The 17,313-nt window shown below is 56.7% G+C and overlaps 1 protein-coding gene across 9 annotated transcripts in view; it reads right to left on the bottom strand.

The window, feature by feature from the left end:
• Positions 1 to 17,313, bottom strand: part of Gse1 (Gse1 coiled-coil protein) — a 337,797-nt gene that overhangs the window by 29,419 nt on the left and 291,065 nt on the right. Inside the window, exon 1 of one of the 9 annotated variants that reach the window (XM_021228988.2) lies at positions 14,703 to 14,980. The exons of 5 other annotated variants lie outside the window; for them this stretch is intronic. Coding sequence is in view for 2 of the 4 variants with exons in the window: in XM_040735862.1 (XP_040591796.1) it covers positions 13,091 to 13,097 (7 nt within the window). In the remaining 2 variants the exon portion in view is untranslated. Of the gene's footprint in view, positions 1 to 13,090; positions 13,905 to 14,702; positions 14,981 to 17,313 lie in introns of those variants that run through there. 3 more of the 9 variants (XM_040735872.1, XM_040735862.1, XM_040735871.1) reach the window with 3 other exon arrangements.

Here is a 17,313-nt window from a genome sequence, read left to right on the forward strand (position 1 = left end):
CAGGTGGGAGGGGATGGCAGCAAAGGGCACAGCCGACTGCAGCTCCTGGTGAAGCCCTTCTTGCCTTCCAGCCCCTGGGGCAGACAGACAACACTCAAGCCACAATGCCAGAGAAGAGGCTCCCACAGTTCTTGGCAGAGCCATGGTTTAGGAGGCCACCCTGTGGGTCTCATCCTTGACCCTGAGCCGCTTTCACAGTCCGTGACCCACAGAGACTCCAGGCACTAGGAGGTGCCGCCCCCCTCGCCGCACCAACTTCGAGGCGGTTTACTATGCTGCACAGGGTCTGGAAGGAGCTGTTAAACCTCAGTAAGCCGAGAAACACCAATCCGCAAACAGACCTGCGCCTCAGCCTCCACCAACACTGACTGCACAGGTACCTCGGGTGCCACCACACACCCTCCAATCCGCCAAGCACCCGCCTCCACGCCACATTTGGGGAAGGTGTCCTTGAACTCAATCCACAGGTATGAGTGGGTAGACCCAGCACAAGGGTGTGTCAGAGCAGGGCTGGGACCACTTACTCCAGCATAGCGCTGTGTGTCAATCCCAAGCTGCCTCAGACCCAGCTCCCAACAGCAGGCGGGCGCCAAGGCTCACTGTACAGTTGCAGGCCTATCCCCCAAATCTGAGAAGATAAAAGTGCCACCGGGGGGGGGGGGGGGACCTGCAGGATGCCTAGGGGTCTGAGCAGATACACCAGGCCCAGTGGGTGTGGCAGGATGGCAGAGAGCTGGTAGAGAATGGAATTTGTGGTAGGCAGGACCTCTCCTGTATCAGTGTCTGCATCATGCTCCTATAGGGGACCCAGACAGGCACCTCACCACCAGTCAGAGCCAGGGACCTCCAGTATTCTCAGGCCCAGGGCATGACTGCCCTCCCTCCCATTCTTGGGGGGTCCCCCAAGTCTAGGTCTTGGAGGTATCAGTATGTTCCCAGCCTGGGAAGCTGCTCTGATGTCAGGTCACTTAAAATAGAATTCCAAATGAGCCACTTCATTAGGGGGAGTCTAAAATTAGCATCACTCCTCACATGCGCACATAGGGCTGATGGGGGAGGGGCAGGGAACAGCTTTGGGTACCAAGGAGGATATACTGCCAAACTGGGGGAGAGGGGAGCTCAAGAGTCCCCTCACTCACTGGCCTAGACCCATCAGGGCTGGTGTCTGTTTTGTGCCTGGCACCCTCAAAAGACGAGCCCATCCCCAACAGGCAGGTACCAGCATCATGGAGGCTCAGATGTGGCGGGCAGGGGCAGCAGAAGGGGAGGGGTGGGCACAGGACGCCTGCTCTCCCTACCTTAATTATGGGGTATTTATTAACTTTCCTGCTCCCAGCCGTTGACTGAACCCTCATCTATGAGATCACCTCATGTGAATTCATTATCCTAACAGCTGGGAATAAGCTCTGTAGTGCAAGGCCATGATGGATGAGGCCAGGCGCTGCCTGCACAGTCCTCCATCTCCAGATGAGCAGCTCAGTGGGAAACTGAGCCTGAATCTAGGTGGCCTCCTGTGCCACCCACTCTACACAGGCTCACCCAAACACCCACTCTCAATTCAGCCTCAGCTCTCCTCTCTATGGACCCACCCAGAACCCAGAGCTGGGAGCTTGGGTTTATGCCAGAAGCCATTAGGAGTACCCACAAAACGGCCTGGGACAGCCCACTTTCTCCCGTTTCTCTGCACAGGTTTCTAACATGGGTAGAACCAGAAGCATCAGCGCTTTCAGGCACTGCCAAAGGTCCGACCCAGAGCACCAGTCAGGTGACACTGTCCAACTCACCTCACTCTGGTCCTGCACTGTTATTGACCCAGTGGGCTTCACAGGGGGGGGGTCTCCGATGCCACTTCCCTCCTGCCGTATGTCAGGGGTTATTAATCAGCCCAGCCTCCCTCCTGTTGAGGCCGTAATTACCATCCCTTTCATCCCAGCTCCTCCCAGCACCAGACCTCAGGCTTGCTCCTTCTGCTCTGTAATTACCAGCTAATAGCTGAGATGAATTTTCTGGAGGCCTGGTTCAAGCACCAATACGTCCCCTCCTCGCCCAGCAGCCCCTCACCCTGGGGTAATTACACCCAGGGAAGCTGCACCCAGCAGAGCCAAGCTCTCAGGCAGTCTGGACCTGGATGCCCTGTCTGCTCCCTCTTCGCCATTTTTCATTACCACACACTGAAATGTTTGTGGACAGGGGCAGGCCCAGCCCAGGCTCCATGCCCGCCCCTGTGATCCCTGCTACCCTAAGGATCCTGCTTCTGCAGTTCTAACAAGGCTGGGGTCACCCTGCTGCAGGGACCTGGCGGCTGCAGTAGTATGGGGTGCCACGTGATCCCCGGAGCCTGGACGGCTTCATAATAAATTCATTATTATGTGTGCTGCCGGCTTGTTCTGAGCGCACCCATGTGAGGCAGCTAGCTTCTCCAAGGGTAGGGGCAGGGAGGCCTGCCATGTTCAGTGGTGAGCCTACCCCCCGGGCTGCTAAGTACTGCCCACTCCTGCTCCCAAGGTCAGCTCCCCCACAAACCCGCCCCCCCAAGGCATCAGAGAAGGGAAAACAGAGCAGAAGGTGGCTCCTGATCCTAGACCCTGAAAGCATAGAAAACAGTAGGCAAGTGGGGGGTGGCCTGCATATGATGGGGGTTCTGATCTGAGGGTCAAAGGGAAACAGGGCAGCCAGGCAAAATGAGGGAGGCAGGAGAGGCTACCCACTACATGGAGTACAGTTAATGCCTAAGCAGCCTCTGGGGTTCCCTGCAAGGGTTTACTGACACTCCTCAGCCTCTCCCTGCCCACCACCAGGCTGCCAAAGGCCCTGTTGACTTAGTGTTCAGAAAAACTTGGAGCACAGCATGGCAAGAAGTCCACACACAAGTGGCTCAAAAGGGTGCAAAGGAGTGGTGTGCAGACTTGTCACCCCAGCTACTCAGAGGCCGAGGCACGAGGACTGCAGGCTCACTGCCAACCCGGACGAGTGAGAACCCATCTCCAAAACAAATGGTAAAAAGCAGCCGGGGAGGCAGCGCAACACTGCAGGGCCCTGAGGGCAGGGTCCAGACAGCGGGAGGTGGGAGGGAGGGAGGGAAGAAGGGAGGAGGGAGGGAGGGAAGGAGAGGGGGAGGGAGGGACGAGGGAGGGACAGAGGATGGAGAGAGCTACAAGGCTCTACAGCCTCGGGAGGGAAGACAAGAAAGGCAGGCACTGTGCTTGGCCAGTACCCGGCCAGCTGACCCCCCCCCCCCCGAATCACCTGATGAGGTACAAAGCAACAGATCAGGGCTCTCGCCGGCGGTTCCCAGGCGGCAGCAGGGATGGAAGTCAGGCAACAGATGGCAACGACATTTGACGTGATTATTCTAAGTGGCTGCTGTGCGTGAGAAGCCTGGCGTGGGCAGAAGAAGGGCTGCAGAGCCACCCACACCTGCTCGTCAAAACCCCACCAGAGAAAGGGGCCACGGGGGCCGGGAGGCCGAGGTCAGGGCTGAGGCTCCTAACAGTTCGCAGCAGGCGGTGGGTGGGCTAGCCTGGGGCCAGGTGTGTGCACACGGCTTTCACACTAGTAATGCTACCCACCTGCAGGCACCCTTCACACAGGAAGGTCCCACAAACCAACCTGAGTCCTGACAGGTAGGCTAGACAGGCATATATGGCTCAGGAGACAGAGCTGACCTGGTCCTTCCACCAGCCCCCTGCCAGCTGCTGCTAACACAAGGGACGGGGACCAGGGACCTCGCTGTTCCTGCCCTCAGTGTGCCTACTGTGTCTAGCCTACCTTGCCTCCTGGACACGGAAGCTCGGCCATTCCCCAGGCCAGCCAGGTGTTTTGCAGGAGACTGGAAGAGAGCCACACCTTGTTGTAGGCTCAAAGCATGTTTATTCTGTTCTGTACCACTGAGTCGGCACCCACTGGGTAGGAGAGGATGCTGGGGAATGGCTCAGGTAAGGTTCAGAAACCCTTTAGCGGCACTTGGCCCCGATAGTGCAGACAAGACATCCCAGGGAGTCCACCACGTGCCGTGCCTGTTACGGAGCGACAAGGAAGACAGACAGTGTGCTGCTGGAGGGGCAGTTTCTGCACACTGCAGTGAGCTTCCATGTGGCCCATGGCATCTTCAAGCCTCATAGGTCACAAAGAGCCCTTTTAGCAGACACTGCTGGCCTCCTCCCCAAGTCCCAAAATGCCCAAGCTGTCCAGGACTGAAGCTATGTGTCTCCAAGTGTCCACCGGGTGGGAGTCGGGAGCCAGCAGGTCAAGGCAGGGCCCTGAGTGGTTCACACCTGAGGAGAGGCTACAGGCATGTGAAGCCCAGCTCCCCAGGGACTCCTAGGCCCCACCAAGGCAGCCCTTCACTCCCACTTCCTGTTTTGGCTAGAGGAAGCTAAGCAGACCCAGGGGACTACATGACAAGCTGGGACAGAAGTCCTAACCCAAAGTCTCTCCCCAGAGGCCCCATCCCCAGCCCAGAGCTAGAGAGCAGGACACACACCAGCCACGTCTCAGCAGATCAACAGGTGCAAACTACTAGCCTGGCCTACACACCCTAATGGAAGGCATCATCTGCATTGAAGCCCCTTGGTCCCAGCTAGCCACCAGCTCTGCCACAGGCTGGGCAGTCTTTGAGGGTCACCCTCAGCTTCCCTGTCCAAAAATGGGGAGTAGAAGAGATGACTAACTACATAGGACTCAGTGGCCTGAGTGTATCTGCTCCAGCGTTATGTCATGTTTTTCAAATGAGAACTCAGAGGGAACATCCTAAGAGAGGATTTCGGTCTAAATGAAGATTCAGTTTCTTTCAAGCTTCTGAAACCACAAAACCACAAGTCCCCGAGAATCAGAGGTCCTAGTGCTTGTCTCTAGGTCTCAGGTTGACACACACATTCCCCAGTTCTGGCCTCACAAGCAGCCAGGGCAGTATGCAGAGTCCAGTAGCTGGAGAGTCCAGTAGCTGGAGACACAGGGTCCCACTAGGCCCCTCAGGCTCCATGTTGCTAGCATGCTGACTCTTCCCCAGACTCAAGAGGAAGTAAAGGAAGGGCCCACCCAGGAGGGTCCCTCTTCTCAGACTGTAGCCTATCAACCCAAATTCACCTGTCACTCGAATCAGAGTCTGGACTAGTCCCCGTTTATACAGTTAGAAGCTCTTCCAAAGGTTTGTTCCTGGGCTGGCAGAAAGGTGCTTGAAAGTTGTGTCATCCCCTCCCCCCCATAGACTGGTGCGCTCACAAACTAAAACAGAAATGTAAATTTAAAGTTAAAAAGATCCATTTGGGGGCTGGGATATATCTCTGGGGTAGCCTGCTGCCTAGACACAAAGGTCCATTCTCCCAGCTGTTCAAAGTGGCAGCTGGGTCCCTAGTGCTGTAACACACGGGGGCTTGTGTGTAAACTGACAGTGTGCATGGCCCTAGATTACAGACCCCTGCAGTGGAGTGCCACTCCCCAATGTCATCTATCCAGGACAAAGTCACACAGGGATTGAAGGAAAGCTCCATCAGAGAAAAACTTCCTCCACAAACAGCTACAAATCAGGACAAACGGGTCAGTCTCCAGGTTGCACGTGTTCTTTCTCCACCTAGCTAGGGCAACCTTCCAATGCTGGAACACCTGCACAACCTCTGGGAGCTATCATGGAGAAGCAACTCAAACCTACATACATCAAATCTACATAGATGCATTCTACACACAAAGACACATGGCCTAAAGTAAGTTTATTTTCTTTGTATTTGTATGTGCATGCACAGGTACCTAAGGCATTGAGAATAGGGCACTAATCCCCAGGGGCTACAGTGGTGATAAGGGGAGGCCGTCTCATAGGCGCTGGGAACTTTGCTTGCATCCCCTGTGAAGAGTATATGCCAATAGTCCCAAACCAAGTGACCCCATGGCCCCCAGCACACCAGACCAGTCATCATAGTAATTTTAATAATTTGAGGAACAGAAATTTCACAGTATAGAGATTTCTACTGTGGGGCTGTTAGCGTTTACAACTGGTTATAATTTTGGGACATTTAGGGGTTTTGGTTCAGGGCTGTTTAACCAGCCTTAGAGATTTAAAGGGCTTACCTCAAACTTATTCAACAAACAAGCCCCACTTGGTGCATAAGGTATGGACACCATGAAACTTTCAGTTAACTTCTTCTCAGAATCCCTCAGCCTGCTCCCCAAAATGCTCCAGGCTCACTTCCCAAAATTCTGGAGTCTATTTCATGAGCTCTACCTTGAAACAGCTGGGCATGGTGGCCACAACCTTACCCCAAGCTGTAGGGAGACCGGCAGGTGGATCTCTTGTGGGTTCCAGTGGGCCAGCCTCGGGCTACATAGTAAGACACTGTCTCAAGCAAAACAAAACAAAGTAACATTTAAGACCGAGGCTCCTAGACCTAAAGTGGAGTCATGCCTATATCACAAGCAGAAAATATCAAGAATCAAAAATGCATTTACAACCTGCATAGTGGCCTGCAAAGTTCCCTTACAACCAGCAGGTGACTGTGGACAGCAACTATACCCGGAAAGAGGGCCACCAAAAAAGCAATACCCTAGAGAAAAGTTTTAATTCCTAATAAGCAGGGTTAGTTTGTATATATCACAATCCTAACACAAGGGTTAAAAGTTCAAGGTCATCTTTGCTACACAGTTGGCTACAATTGTCCAGAAGACCCTCTCTCCAAACAAAAATATCCCCCCAAAAAGGAGGGGAGGAGGAGCTGGGGAAATGGCTCCATGGTTAAGAGCACTTACTGTTGCTCTTGCAAAGGACCTGGGTTGGGTTCCTGGAACCTACATGGTGGCTTACAACCATCTAACTCTAAAGTCTAGGGAACCCGACACTTTCTTCTGGCCTCTGAGGTCAACACATGCTCTTGGTGCACATATATACCTGCAGGCAAAAGACTCACACATATAAAATGAAAACAAATCTTTAAAAAGGGGGGACACACACAGCTGGTGGTTAAGAGTTCCGTGGCAGATGCCTCAAATGCACAAGGCTGTAGTTTCCATGCTCACTCCACCCCCACTCTGGCCCCCAAAAGAAACAAAACCTGCAGTGTGATTTCTACCCAGTGTCATAAAGTTCAAAGTGTAAGGCGAGCCATCAGAAGCCAGGATGGCTACACAGCACCTTGAGCCTGGAGGCTTACAAGCCTAGAAGCCTAGTGAAACCTTAGCTGCTCTTTAGTTAAGGGGCACACACTGCACTCACATGACAGGGCCCTGGGACTAAGGAATGGTTACCACCTTAGGGCATATACAGTTCTGCTCACCAGACATACACTCAGGGAAAAGAGAAGTTGGGGTAGGGTCACGGGGACATTCAGGAGGCCGGTTGGTTCGTGGGTCCCTGGTCGTGGAAACACTGGTGGCTACATGAGCACTGAAGGGCTGACACTTGGACCATTTTCTCAACCCTGGAACGGGGAAGCCAGACTCCCCCACCAAACAGGTGGCAGAGTACAGGGGCACAGGGTTTAGCCTGTCTGACCTCAAGTTTCAGCACCTGGAGGTGCACCTACCAGTCGGGGCTGCACGCATTCACTAAGTTGAGAAAAACATCATGCACCGAATGCAAAAACAAAAACTTGACAAAAACACAGACAGGCACACACCAGTAGCTGAGTGGGAAAAATCCACTCATATCCAAGGGCCTTTGGTTCACACCACACCTGTCCCTTAGGGACAGATCTGGAATAGGGACAGGAGAGAACTTAGATGCTGGCTTTTCTTCAAGTTTGACATACTGCCCCATGGGTCCAATGTCTGACCACAAAAAGGAGGCCTGATTCAAGAGGCCAGAGCCCATCTGTATGCAAAGACTCAGGTTATCCCCATCTACCCACAAAGTGCCTGGATCCACGCTGGATCCAGGCTGGATCCACGCTGGATCCAGGCTGGATCCACGCTGCCCAGCTTGACCTGGAAGATCCTGGAAAGACACCTGCTCCAAATGTGTGGCAGCATGCTGCCAGGGCCTGGCCCTAGCCCCGCCCCTACCCCCCCAGGAAAGGGAAGCCAGGGTTAGTTGGAAGGAGCTCTGAAAGCTGCACCTGCAGCCTCAGCCTGCCCACACTTGTGAGCCTGTTGTCCTCAGCTCAACACATGGGGTTTCCTCTGGGACGGCTTAACCTGTCCAACATCAATACGGCTCTGACCAAAAGCGCACAGATCGATTGCTTTTATTGCTGCTTGCAGCCACAGGCTCACCATGTGAGTGCAGAGACGAGGGGCAGTGTGTGCTGGAGTCCCTCCCAAACCCAGCCCTGAAGTCTAGCCCACGGTTCCCAAGGGAGCAGCAGGATAGGGGAGGGTATGTCTAGCTAACGTGGCTGGCCAGGGACTAAATTTAAGGGAACTATATTGCCCTTCCAACCCTAACTGGCCAGGATCCTAATAGCTGCCCCCAACAGGTCAGGGCCTGCTCTGGCCTCTCTGCCTTGCTGGTTCAGAGCCTGCCCTTAGGCAGACAGAACAGAGCCCAAAGCCAGGACAGGCCTCCCACCTCCTTTCCAAAGGCGTGACTGACCTCGGGTCTCTGGCTGGCTGCTTACCAGCCCCCCCCCCTCCAACTGCCAGACCAGGCAACAAAAGCCAACCTTGTACCCAGCCATCAGGGCACACCCAGGAAGTAGTCAAGCACCCCAGCTGATTTTGGAGATCCCAGGGGCAGACGACAATCCAGAACAGTAATAACTCCGCACTGCAGAGTGTCACAAGGGCTTATTTACGCCCAGAAAAAGGGTCCCTCTACTGTCCACCAAGATGACAGTACCTGGGTCTGTGTTCAAATTGCAGGGACACCATCACCCTTTATGGGGACTATGGGTGCAAGGTGTTCCATACACACCCCATCCAGTAACATGCACTTGATGGTCAAGTCACCTGCCCAAAGACACAGGAGACCACTGATAGTTGGGTTCTGAGGTCCACAACCAAGGCTACACACAGGCTGAGAGAATTGGGAACAGCCAGCTGACCATCCCACTCCCAGGCTGCGTTACCGCTTCTCTTGCTGCTGGCCTCTGCCCACTCTGGGGTATAAAATCACTGCATCTGAGCCTCCCCCAAACAGGACTTCCACATGCCCATCTCCCAGCCCAGGGTCCCATCTGTAGCCCTCCCTCTGACCCAGCACTTCCTAAGTCCCACTAAGTACAACTTAAGGAACCAGCCACAGACCCACAGAGAAGGGCTCAGGACATACTTAGACCAGATACAACTCAGGTCATCATCTCTAGGGTGAGGACCTTCCAACAGGAGGACCGAGGGTGGGGATCAAGAGTTCAAGACCACCTGCCCACTGGGTTCTAAAGTGTGGTGGCTCACTCTAATTCCAGTCCTTGGGAGGCAGGAGAACCAGAAGCTCAAGGTCATCTTCAGATACATAGTTTGAGGCCAGCCAAGCCAAAAGACCTCATCACAAAACAGCAGAGACAGAGATCAGCTTGGGTTACACAGAGAGAGGCTCACATAAGTTAAGTCGGTCCAGATGTGGTACATGCCTTTAATCCCAGCAAAAACAGACAGAGCCTGAGTTTGAGGCCAGCCTGGTCTACATAGTTTTTCAAGCCAACCAGAAGAACTACACAGTTAGACTATCTAAATGCAATAAACGGGCAGGAGAGATGGCTCAGCAGTTAAGAGCACTCGTAGCTCTCAAGAGAGGACAGCAGTTTGATTCCCAGAACCCACACACAAGGTGGTTCCTAACTGACTGTAACTCCAGTTTCAAGGGATCGAATGCCCTCTTCTGACCTCTCAAGAGGGTACTGCACACACATAGTGTACAGACATGCATGCAGGCATTCATACATACGCATAACAGTAAATCTTTAAAACAGTAAATAACAAAATACAGATGCCAGCTTCCCACCCCAGAGATAGGGACTTATCTGAAGGCATGGTCTGGGCATGAGTGGTTTTCTAAGCTGTAGTCAATGACATTCCTGAGCCAGAGGCCTCCCTTTCTACATACCCACACTCCAGTTAATGATGGCTCCCTCCCCAGAATCCCTTACAGCTAGACACCCTTTTCACAGTTCTACAGTGACTGAGAACTGACTCTGGTGTTCAAGGTTTCCCTGTTACCAACAACCATTCCTTCAGGCCTGAGTCCCAGTCTCCCTGAGGCTAGCTCTCAGTTCTCTATCCCCTAAAAGGTGGGCACAGTGAGGCAGGCACCAGGGTTCACCTGAACCTGTGCAAGGACAGGGCCTTTACCGGCCAGGGCTGGGATGGAGGGTGTGTAAGAGCGGGAGGAGCCGGTGGGGGGAAGAGCTGCAGAAGCCAGATTAAAAGGCCCCCCGAGCGCACGCTGGCAGCCGCCAAGAGCTGCTGTTGGATGCGCTCCCGTTTCATCTGTCTGTACACCTCCTAGCATCGAGCGCAAGGCCGGGTTCAGAGGAGGCGCTCGATAAATTCTCATTGACAGGAACACTCAGAAACGTCACCTCCCAGGCTGTGGCCTGTGTGCCCGGGGGAGGGGGGGGGAAAGGCCAGCGTGGAGAAGAGAAGCCAGCAGCACTGGCGGGCTGCTCTTGGCCTGGCCATAGAGATCTGAGACTCCATGGGGGCAGAAATTAAAGTGAGTCGGCAGGTCTGCTGCACAGCCACCAGGCTGAAATGTCACCTCAAACACGGATCTCTGGAGGTTAAACATGCTCTCTCGCCCAAGAGAGGGGTGGAGGGAGGGAGGGAGAAGAGGTGGGCTGGGCCTCACGGAGGGTTTGTGGCTGTTGCCACAACACTGGTAATTAACATGTTTCCCCCCCAGAGGGTTCCCATCCAACCCCACCAGGCTTTGGAGTTACCCAGGCTGGGCATTCCAAGGCTGCAGATGGGGCCAGGAAAAACCGGCCTTGCTAGCTCACTCCACAAGCCCCTGCGGGTTCCTGGGGGCAAGAGGAAAAAAGTGGCAGCTATTACTCACTTGCATCTCTAAGAAGGGGAGGAGACCAGCAAGGGGCTAAGGCTGGACCTCCTTCACAGCAGGGAAATGGACCACACCTGCCAGAAGGGTCAAGGGCAGCTAGGGACTCAGTGGGCTGGGCTGGGAGGTGCAGGCCCCAGATCTACCACAAAGTGGTGCAGACCTCTTCTCTCTTTCCTCTAGCCAGAGATGCAGAGCCCCGAGGTGGCTGCAGTTCTCAAACCACATAGCCTTCTGAGATCTGCAGCTTCCAACTTCCTCCAGAGACAGGGAAGTTACTCACAGCCAGAGGCCGCCTGCCTGCCTGCCAGCCAGTCAGCCAGAGGGCACAGCTTTGCCAAGAGCAACGGAGGCTTCCAAAGGGTCAGGCTTTTTTAGAACCTTCCTGCCATCCTATCCTAACCCTATTAAAAACCACCTAGGGGCACCAGATGTGCCCCCAGATCAGCCCCAAGGTTAGCTAAACGGGGCCTGATAAGGCCCAGTTCCTAAAATGTTAAATTTAAGAGAACTATATACCCCATTCCAACCCTAACTGGCCAGGATCCTAATAGCTGCCCCCAACAGGTCAGGGCCTGCTCTGGCCTCTCTGCCTTGCTGGTTCAGAGCCTGCCCTTAGGCAGACAGAACAGAGCCCAAAGCCAGGACAGGCCTCCCACCTCCTTTCCGAAGGCGTGGCTGACCCCGGGTCTCTGGCTGGCTGCTCACCAGCGCCCCCCCACTCCCCCCCCAAGCCTCCTGTGCTCCAACTGCCAGACCTGGCGACAAAAGCCAACCTTATACCAAGCCATCAGGGCACCCCCAGGAGGTGGTCAGGCGTAACCCGGTGGCTGTGAGAAGTGTTGAGCAAGCTGCTGGGCTCTGTGCAGCAGAGCCCCATCGAGTGAGCTTGCCAGCAACCCTGTTCCGGTCCACCCGGTGGGGCGTGACACCCAGCACAGCAGATGACACACGCTGCCAGTCGGAGCCTGTGCCCCGGCCCCCCTCACCTGTGGCGGGGCGACTGAGTGGCTGAGTCAGACACAGCCAGCGCCTCAGGTTCCCCGCCTGCGGGTGGGGGCGGCTGTAAACACAGGCTGAGCAACACTTAAGTAGCCAAGCTTAAGTAACACGGACGCCCAGAGGAAGGCTGCTCGCCAGGGGGGCCCTGTCTTCCTAGGGAAGAGGGGGTAAACCAGTCTCTGGCAGGAGATTGAGACACAGCCAAGCGCCCAGCCAGGACCTCCTGCCTCTTTGTCCCCCGGTGCTGGAAATCGGCTTAGGCCCGATGCTCCCTCCTAGAGCGAGGCTGCGCCTTTTGTTCGGGCCCCCTTTACAAAAGGATCCTTTCCCCCCCTCTTCCATTTGGTGGTCCGCTTTTTGTTTTCAAACCCCAACCTGTGTGGGCCCCAACCGCGGCAGATAAGAAACCGCAGGGGCTAGCAAGCGTTTAGTGTGCTTTAAACGTAGGGAGACAAAGGCTGGTTTACAAGCGCCAAACCGACCCAACTCGGGCTGGCACCCCCACCCCGGGTGGCAGGTGCGCGGGGGCGCCCCTTGCTCGCTCCCGGCTCAGATGCCCAGACCTGCGACCCAAAGCCTACTCCGCGCGGTCCTAAGCGGCCCCCGCCACCTCGCCGCGCTTGGAGAGGCGGGCAACGGGGAGGGCAGCCCAGCTCCCGCTCCGCCTCCACGAAGGGAATTTAATTAGCCTGCCGGAGAGGCGGCGGGCGACGAGGTGTCTCTGGTGCTGCAATATAATTGAATCGGCTCCACTCGGGCGGGCCACTCGCCGTCAGCGCGGCCGCGGGGGGCGGGGAGGCGCATCCAGGCGGAGCGGGAAGGGCCGGGCGGGGGGCGCCGAGGCCCTACGGGCGGCCATCCCAGACGAGGTACCCCGGTCCCCAGCACCTGCCTAGGCGCCCCAGCCCCATCCAAAGTTTTGTTTCAACCGCGAGCCCCGGAGCCGCCCACGCGCACTTCCCCGCGCACTTCCGCGGCCGCAGACCCCGCTGCACCCAGCGCGCGCGCAACCGCGAGTGTGGCTTCGAGTCGGCCGCGCGCCCCGCGCTTCTAGCCTTCACACCCGCGGGACCTGGCCCCCGGCCGTTGGCGCCCCTCCCGAACCCACAAACTTGGGTGGGTGGGGGAGCGAGGGAACCCCCGCCGCCACCACCCCACCCGCGCGCTCACCTTTCATGCCAGGGTCCCGCTGCTCCGCCGCGCCTGACACATGCCGGAGCCACCGTCGCCCGGGTTTGTCTGAACTGCTTATCTCACCCGGGGCTGCGCGGCGGCGGCTCGGCCGCTCGGGGAGGTGGAGCTTCCGGGGCCTGGGCCAAGAAACACCTGCTGCTGTCGCCGCCGAGGACACACCCAAGCGCAACACCGCCCACTCCCCGGCCCCGGCTCGCTCCCGGCGCCCTGACCTCAGCCGGCGGGAGGTGTCGGGTTTCAGCCGCAAGCGCACGCGCGCGCACCGACGGACCGCCCGGAGCACACAGCGCGGTCACAGCCCGCGGGGTAGGTGCCGCCCCCGCGCTCCTGGCGACCCCGGCTGGACTGTCCGGGGATCTCAGAGGCCTTGGAGGCCACTCTTCTCCAAGTAGGGAGGAGTGGCTTGCAGCATGCCTGCCATATCCGAGCCTCACAGCCGCCTCCCCAAGCGCCTGGAACAGTGCCTGGCACCTGGCCACCCACTAAGTGAGGGGAGGGATAAACCCAGCGCTCAAGAGGCCTTTCCTTGTGCAGAGTAGAAGGGACCACACAATATAGGCTGTTGACCTCCCTGCTTCTCCAAGATGCATGACCTATTAACCCAACTCTAAAGGATTTAATAGTAAGAGCTCAAGCTCTGAGCCTCTGACCCAAAGTTTTACAAAGTCTCCATCTCGTTTTAAAGAATTTTTGGGAAGGCCACACGGCGAGGGTCGGGGTAAGGAACCCATGTTTGAGAAGCTGAAGTCCACGGAGGCGCCGCTGCGCCAGGGGCATCATTAAGTAGCCGGGGTTGCGGTCAGAGGCGAGGTCGCCGCCTCCAGAAACTGGCACAACCCACCGCGCCACCGGCCCCAGCGCACCGCCTTTCCATTCCTGGCGCCCCCACCCACCCTACCTCACCCAGGCACTTCACCGGGATGACTCAGGGAGCGTCCTGAAATTCCTCGGCACCCACAGGAGGCGCGAAGAGGGACTGTGGGCCCTAGCCTTCCCTCCCCCAACGCGACTGGCGCAGGCGACCAGTCCTGAAGATACCACCTCCAGCCACCCGGGAGGCGCGGAGTCACAGGGGCGGTCCGGCCCAGCGCGTGAGGAGAAGCCAGCTAGGTGGCAAGGTCGTAGCGAGGTCCCCGGGTCTATCCCACACACACACACCCCGCACGCCCTCCCTGCACAGCTCCCTGATCCTCTGCTTTCATACTTTCAAGCCCAGAGGCCACCGCACCCCCCTAGTGGGGGGGGCACCCCCGTGCCGCTGCGGGTTTCAACTTTCCACCGCGTTGCCAGCCCCAAACCTGCCTCGGGACATGCCCGCGCAGTGCTCGGCAGGCGCGCGCCGCCTCCCCCGCTTTCCTCCCTCCCGCGCCAGCCGGGACAGCGCCGGGAGCGAGCGCGGGCGCCAGCACCCCCCGTCCATCTGTTCCCGATGACGCCGGTGGCGGGCAGCGCTCGGGGCCCGCGCCAGCAGAAGCCGCCGATGCCGCGGGGCGGGGGCGCACGCCGGGCCTGTCTTGCACAAGCCCCTGGCCGACCACAAACGACTAGGGAAACGGCGGGCAAGGGCAGGCCAAGTTACTGCTCCTACCTGCCACCCGGTCCCTGGCCCCACACACGCGCTCGGCCTTTGGTCCACGCGTTAGTTTGCGCCACCCCCGGCAGTGTGGACCCGGCAAGTTTACGATGCTCGCGGTCCGGCGGATGCACAGGGCTCCCGGGAAGTCGGGGATTCCGCGGAGGAGAGGCGCCGTCACCCACGGGGAATCGTGCGCAGGAGGGGGGAGGGGAGGACAGGGAGGTGTCAGGAGAAAGAAACAACTGGCCTCGAGCCGTAAAAACAAAATGAAAAACCTCCCGGGCGGGTCCAGCCCCTTTCCCACCTGGATTACTGGCTGTGGGGGGAGGGGAGCGACATGTAAATGAGCAAGCTCGCACCTGGCTGCGCTGCCTGCGGGCCTGGTTCCCCGAGTAACAAAACCGGGCTCTTCCTCCAAATCTTGTCACACCTTTCTCCCTTGGGAAGGGGTGTCCTAGAGGCCAAGTTCGTTCACCTGTTTGCTGGGGGCCAGGCTGGCTGGCTAACCTATAAATGTGTGGGTGCCCACTATGAGCTACCACCTGTTTTTTGTTTTTAAAGAGCTGCCCACTCGCTCTCATACACTCTAGCTCTACTAAAGCTGTCCCGTCATCCCCGATCCTCTCCCCCACCCCCCACCCCCCTCAGATTTCAACTGAACTTGCCCAGAAGTGCCGAAGGTTACAGCATGCAGGTGGACCAGGCACCCTCCCCGGTTTCTCCAACCAGGAGTCAGTCCAACCCAGACTGTCCAAGGTAGCAAAAGAGTGACAGACACTCCTGGTGGCCACAGGGGGACAGCAGCGAGCCAGCTATGTGCACCCAGGCCAGAAAATGCTGGCGACCACCAGGAGATGGATGGCTTTCACTGTCACTACACCCTGCCCCAGGAAATCAGTAATCCCAGAGCAGGCCCTCTGAGCTTAAGGGTGGAAACTGCTCTCCCGCAGGCCATGTGGCCCTTTGCTAACGAGCTGTACCGTATATGAAACCTACTGCTGACTCCGAAGCTAAGGCTAACCTCCCTCTGACTGCCTTTATCCTCTCTCGGCAGCTGCTCCACTCCCACCGCACCAGCAAGCCTAAACTACGCAGATGTCCCTCTGTGGGTTTCTTGTTTGGGCTCTCTGTACAGTCCTGACTGTCCTAGAACTCGCTCTCAACACCAGGCTGACCTTGAACTCACAGAGATCCGCCAGCCTCTGCCTCCTGAGTGCTGGGATTAAAAATGTATGCTCACCATGCCCACCCCACCCCCCAAGGTTTCTTTCTCTCAGTTCCCGTTTGAGAAAGTTGGCTGAGAAAGGATTTGAGACAGAAAGTGCCAGGGGCAGTCCTGGGAGGTGGAGGAACCTCCCAGCTCATGATGCTTGCCTGCCCCAGGACAAAATCAACGAGATTCCCTTCCTAGGGTTCTGACAGGAATAGGAGCCTCTTGCCCCTCACAGCTAAACTGGGTCTCTGCAAATCCCACCCTCAGAAACCTTCAAACGAGACAGGATGGGTTTCCAGGCCTAGAGGGACTGCCAGAAATAAAAGCTGTCACCTCAGAACCAGGACAGGTGTGGGTGCTTATCCACTGGACAGACATGCAGTCCCTGGGGCTGTTTCATAAGGGCCTCCCCAGAAACAACTGAAAATTGCACAGTGGCCGCTCAGAATGGCCAGAAGGCAGACACTATTGGCTCACAGTTCAGGCGAGTGAGGCAGCAGGGTTAGGAAGGTAAGAGGGCAGGCTGACAGCTCAAGGCATCCCCACCAAGGTCAGAGTCCCATCTGAGCCTGCACAGAAGCCAGCCCTGTCTCAAGCGAGCTCAGGGTGCTGGGTGGAGTCTTGCCTTGGGTCTGTCCTTTTTTGCTTCCTTCTGGGGTAAGCAGAGATGTAAGACAAAAACTTCACAAGTGAGCCGGGCGTTGGTGGCACACGCCTTTAATCCCAGCACTCGGGAGGCAGAGGCAGGCGGATCTCTGTGAGTTCGAGACCAGCCTGGACTACCAAGCGAGTTCCAGGACAGCCTCCAAAGCCACAGAGAAACCCTGTCTCGAAAAACCAAAAACAAAAAAAACAAAAAAACTTCACAAGTGTGTTTTCCACTCTGACCAGCTGCTCTCAGCAGAGGCGGCTGTCACCTCCTCTTAGTCACCTGGCACCTCCATGTACCAGGAGCTCTTGACTCCACCATAGACCAGAAGTAATGATCACATAGTCACTTTCCCAGCACAGAGTAGCTAGGCTCCTGCCATGGAGTCCCCTCCAGGCCTGGTGAGGCAGGTGGTGACCTCCACTACTCAAGAATCAGGAGACCCAAGAATGTTAATTAACCTGCCTGGGGCTCCGAAATTAGAGCACAAGCCTGACACAGACAGTCACTACAGCTGGCAGCATTCCCGAAGCCCCCTGACTAGGAAATCTTCCGCAGTATTTGCCTCCCCAGTTACTCCAGACGTGTGTGTGTGTGTGTGTGTGTGTGTGTGTGTGTGTGTGTGTGTGTGTGTGTGTGTGTGTCTTTTGGCAACTATGTTTCCTTGATGTCTCTGAATAAACACTTAGTAACCTGAAAACCATTTGGGCTGAGAAGGGGCTTGAAGGGTTGAGGAGTAGAGAGAGGGGTCTGCCCAGCCC

The sequence above is a fragment of the Mesocricetus auratus genome, unplaced genomic scaffold (genome assembly GCF_017639785.1).
Source record: "Mesocricetus auratus isolate SY011 unplaced genomic scaffold, BCM_Maur_2.0 Super-Scaffold_6723, whole genome shotgun sequence".
NCBI lineage: Eukaryota > Metazoa > Chordata > Mammalia > Rodentia > Cricetidae > Mesocricetus > Mesocricetus auratus.